The sequence below is a fragment of the Apaloderma vittatum genome, unplaced genomic scaffold (assembly GCF_000703405.1).
Source record: "Apaloderma vittatum isolate BGI_N311 unplaced genomic scaffold, ASM70340v1 scaffold8876, whole genome shotgun sequence".
NCBI lineage: Eukaryota > Metazoa > Chordata > Aves > Trogoniformes > Trogonidae > Apaloderma > Apaloderma vittatum.
Window position 1 is genome coordinate 2,622 of NW_009721213.1, and position 4,765 is coordinate 7,386.

Here is a 4,765-nt window from a genome sequence, read left to right on the forward strand (position 1 = left end):
CCCCCCTCCCCGGCCCAGCCTCTGCCAGTGCCTTTAAGTGAAGAAATTTTTCCTAATATCCAGCTGAAGCCTTCCCTTGGACAGCTTGACCCCATTTCCTTTAATTTTACTGCTGGTTACCTGGGAGAAGAGACTGACCCCCACTGCACTACAACCTCCTGTCAGGGGGTTGCAGAGAGCGATGAGGTCTCCCCTCAGGCTCCTCTCTCCAGGCTGAACAGCCCCAGGTCCCTCAGCCGCTCCCCATCAGACTTGTTCTCCAGACCCTGCCCCAGCTCCGCTGCCCTTCTCTGGACACGCTCCAGCCCCTCAGTGTCCTTCTTGTCGTGAGGGGCCCGGAACCGGACACAGGGCTCAGAGTTCAGCCCCACCAGTGCCGAGCACAGGGGACAATCCCTGCCCTGCTCCCACTGGCCACACCATTGGTGATTCAGGCCAGGTTGCCATTGGCCTTATTAGCCACCTGGGCACACTGCTGGCTCAGCTTCTTGGAAGGGACCTTAAAGACCATCTTGTTCCAACCTCTCTGCCCTGGGCAGGGACACCTCCCATCAGAGCAGGTTGCTCCAAGCCTCATCCAGCCTGACCTTGAACACTTCCAGGAATGAGGCATCCACAGCTTCTCTGGGCAACCTGTGCCAGGGTCTCACCACCCTCATAGCAAAGAACTTTTTCCTAATGTCTAATCTAAATCTAACCTGTTCTAGTTTAAAAACATTGTCCCTTGTTCTGTCACCACGCACCCTTATAGAAAGTCCCTCCCCATCTCTCCTGTAACCCCCTTTAAGCACTGGCAGGCCGCTATAAGGTGTCCCCAGAGCCTTCTCTTCTCCAGGCTGAGCAGCCCCAAGTCTCTCAGCCTGTCCTCACACAAGAGGTGCTCCAGCCCCTGATGGTTTTTGTGGCCTCCTCTGGACCCACTCCAGGGGCTTCATGTCCTTGTGTTGGGGGCTCCAGAGCTGGATGCAGTACCCATAAGAGCAGAGCAGAGGGGCAGAATCACCTCCCACCAGCACCCCCAGATCCTTTTCTGCTGGGCAGCTTTGCAGTGACTCCTCCCCAAGGCTGTAGTGTTACCTGAGGTTGTCGTGACCATGTTGATTGCTTGTTCGAGTTTTGATGGAAAACGAACCTGCTGCTGGTTGTTTTGGAGTGGATGATGATAGCAAAGGTTGAAGGAAGTCACGTTAAATAATTAAACTATCTTGAATTTTAAAATAGTGGTAGGGATCAAAAGTTGTTAGATCTTGCAAATGGGTAACCCAGATACATTCTGATTGTGGTATCTTTAAGTGATTATCAGAGTGTTCAGGTTTTTAAAGCACTATACTTGACATTTCCAAGCAGGAGCGCCTTAATGCCTGTGGTGTAGAGGACAGCTTAATGTTTCATCAGCCTCTCAGGCTTCAGGAATGCTTTCGTAAATGTGTCTGTTGATACCAGAGTTCCAGGAAACATTATACGCATTGTGTGTAGTGCAAAGAACTCAAAAGGGATTGTATAATCCATCCAAATCCTGAGCAAGGTGCCAGTTAGGTGTAGCAGGAAAATCCTGAAGGTAAGCAGAGGTCTGCTTAAGTCTCCGTTCAAGTCTGAGAAGGCTTTCCTGTATTGAACCAAGAGTAGATCCTTCCTTCTCGTGTGACTTGTGGGCGCAAGATTACTCCTCATTCTTGCGTGTGACTCAGTACGTTGTTCTCGAATAACCCAAAACCTACGAAATTATGCCTTTCGATCTTTTCTGGGGTTACCTAATCCTTGACTGACAGAGAAGCCGCAGTCAGTGTTTGACAAGATCACCGGGGTATGATTGAAGGTGAACAGTGTTCTTCGTTACAATTCTCTGAAGATTTTCTGTACGCTAAATTGGATAGCTAAGATTCTCAGTTAATCACCACTGGTATTTAAATACATCTGGCATAAGCAGGACTTTTCTAGAGATTTTACGTATTTTCTCTACCTGGAAAGCTGTTCCGCTTTTGCATCTGCTCTTTAATTAGAAAGATGCTAGTTCAGAACTGGCGTTTGGAAAAGCAGATGTTAATCCAGTGACTACAGAGAATGAAATGTGGTTCAGGGATCTATGGATTAAGGTGTAGAAATGAGTTAAGAGTACTTCCAAACGTGTTTTTTCTGCATTAATGAACAACAAAAAAAAAAACACAAAACCCCTGGTGCCGTTTGATGTCAGTTAACTGCCAAACACAGCTCCTTTTGGAAAGGGGGTGCAAGAAATTCTGCTCAGGATGTGTGAGAGAGCATTTTATCAGACTCAGTAGCTTGCCCCACCTTTAGGTTTTTGTTCTTGTCATCTTTTCACATCACTTTTATGTTCTTTGCATTTCTGTAGCTAATAGTAAGGAAAAGAAGGGTTTGCGCAGAGGCAGACGTCTTATTTTTCCCTTCCTTATACTGTTCCTCAGCTCGTAAACTTCCCAGAAATTTCTGGCCCTGAAACTTCCATTTCTCTAATAGGCAAAATGGAGGTTGTTTGGGCACCTGAAAAATAAAAATTTTTATAAGTTAAATTACGTGAAGAGAGTGGACCAATCTGGTCAAATCCTGTTCTCTCAATTACTTTTAGAGGAAGCTACATATCCTTGCTGAGGGAACATAGTGGGGAAAGGAAAAGAAGGCTTCTGCCATGCTGAGAGATTGTAAGTAAGATTTCTCTTAAAATATGTAGGTCAAATAGAGTTTATTCCAAACTGCGTGGCACTTTGCCTTGATTTGCCCAGCAATCTGTTTGCTTGGATTTTCTGTAGAAGAAAAAACCATAATAACTTGAATGCAAAAGAGGTTGAAAGAAAAAAACTCTTTTATTTCTGTCAGTAGTATTTCAGGCGTGATCACCTTAAAGGGCCAAAGAGAGGAATAAGCTTTGTTCAGAGTGTGATGCTGCCAAGTGTAGGGAGATGATACTGAAGCCGCCTGAATTTCCTGATTTGAGAGGTTTCTGTCTAATGAGGGTGATGGATCTAGTCTTTAAGAAAAGGAAATACGCTGATTCTCCCTGTCTTTAATGTTTTGCTATTAGTAGAAAATCTTGAATTTCAGATTTGGTTTTTTTTACTGTGTTTTTTTGCACTGTGCAAAGTTGGCATTTCTTCTTGAGATAGATGAGTTTCCTGAAGACAGCAGAATTTAGGGTGGTAAGGAGCAAAGAGAGAATTTCGGTCATTACGCTTTTTAAATTTACAGTCAAATGTTGAGATTGACTCATTGAAAGAATACTACATCTAGTTACACACGGTAACGTTTAATTATCAGCACTTTCAAACCTCCAAACTAATCAAATCCCTTGTGAAGCAGGACATTGTTGAAGAGGTAGCAGGAAAAACAGTATCTGATAATTAGCACTGGCTCTTGGTGAAAAGGTGAAGGGTTTAAACTGTATTTCTTTACCTTAAAGGGTTGGACTAGATGATCTCTGAGATCCCTTCCAACATGATATTCTATGATTCTTGTCTTTCTAAACTCTCTCCTGTTGAGTGTCTACTGACTTCTGAATATCAGACACGTGTTTTTGAGTTACAGGCATCACTGGTTTTGAGTGTGCTGCTGGAACTAGCTCTCTCCCTGACTTGAAGTCACTGACTTCACTGAGTACAGCAGTAAGAATGTTTGTCGGTCTTCCTACCCTGCTATAAATCAGGCAGTTCTGAAGGAAAAACGTCTGTTTTGTTGCAGCAATTGCAGGAATGAAATGCAGCGAAGATGAGGAGGATCGGGAGTGCTTGAAACAAGCCATTACTGCTCTTCTGAATCTGCAGTGCAGCATGGAGAGAATTTACAGCAAGCACTCCCCGAGACGTCGGCCTGGGTAACAATCCACGAAACTACACCAGTTTCCCAAAGTTGGCAGAAAAGGGGATAAATTGTGTGGATTTTTTTTTACCTGTATGTTTTCTTTTTAGATAATCTGTGTGTTTCCTATTCAAAGCATGTCTTTCTGCCAGCCTTTGTTGTAAATGGAGTAGCAGCCCAAAACCTTCACAGTCTACTTCTATGAATAAAGTGAATATCTTACTCCTGCCTTAGCTGAAGCAGTGCATGTGGCTTATTTGGAACAGTAAACTAGATTAGAGCGTATTTAGGGCAAATAAATAATGATATAAGCAATTAATTTAGTTGACGATTTTGCTTTCTTGGGCTGGCAAATGTGGTATGTGCCCATCGTGACTTTTTCTTTTATTCATTCAAGGGAGCCGGTCTGTCGCTTCTATAACCGACAGATAAGAAGCAAGCACTTGGCCATCAAGAAAATGAATGAAATCCAGAAAAATATTGATGGCTGGGAAGGCAAAGATATTGGGCAGTGCTGTAATGAGTTCATAATGGAAGGTGGCCTGACAAAAATAGGAGCTAAACACGAACGCCACATCTTCCTCTTCGACGGTTTGATGATCAGCTGTAAAACTAATCACGGTCAGTCCCGGCTCCCCGGTTACAGCAACGCGGAGTATAGGCTGAAGGAAAAAATTATCATGAGGAAAATACAGATTATCGATAAAGAGGACACGTCCGAATATAAACATGCTTTTGAACTGGTGTCTAAAGATGAGAACAGCATTTTGTTTGCTGCCAAGACTGCCGAGGAGAAGAGTAACTGGATGGCCGCCCTGATTTCCCTCCAGTATCGCAGTACTCTGGATAGGATGCTCGATTCGGTGTTGCTGCAAGAAGAAAACGAGCAGCCGCTGAGGTTGCCCAGCCCGAGCGTCTATCGTTTTGTCGTGGAAGACTCTGAAGATAATATTGTTTT

General features: G+C 44.2%; 1 protein-coding gene across 1 annotated transcript in view; it reads left to right on the forward strand.

The window, feature by feature from the left end:
- The window catches only part of LOC104275361 (son of sevenless homolog 2-like), a 23,864-nt gene that overhangs the window by 1,760 nt on the left and 17,339 nt on the right, over positions 1 to 4,765 (forward strand). Inside the window, 3 exon segments of the mRNA XM_009871292.1 lie at positions 3,691 to 3,823; positions 4,205 to 4,763; position 4,765. The exon segment at position 4,765 is cut by the window's right edge and continues 96 nt beyond it. Coding sequence (XP_009869594.1) covers positions 3,691 to 3,823; positions 4,205 to 4,763; position 4,765 — 693 coding nt within the window.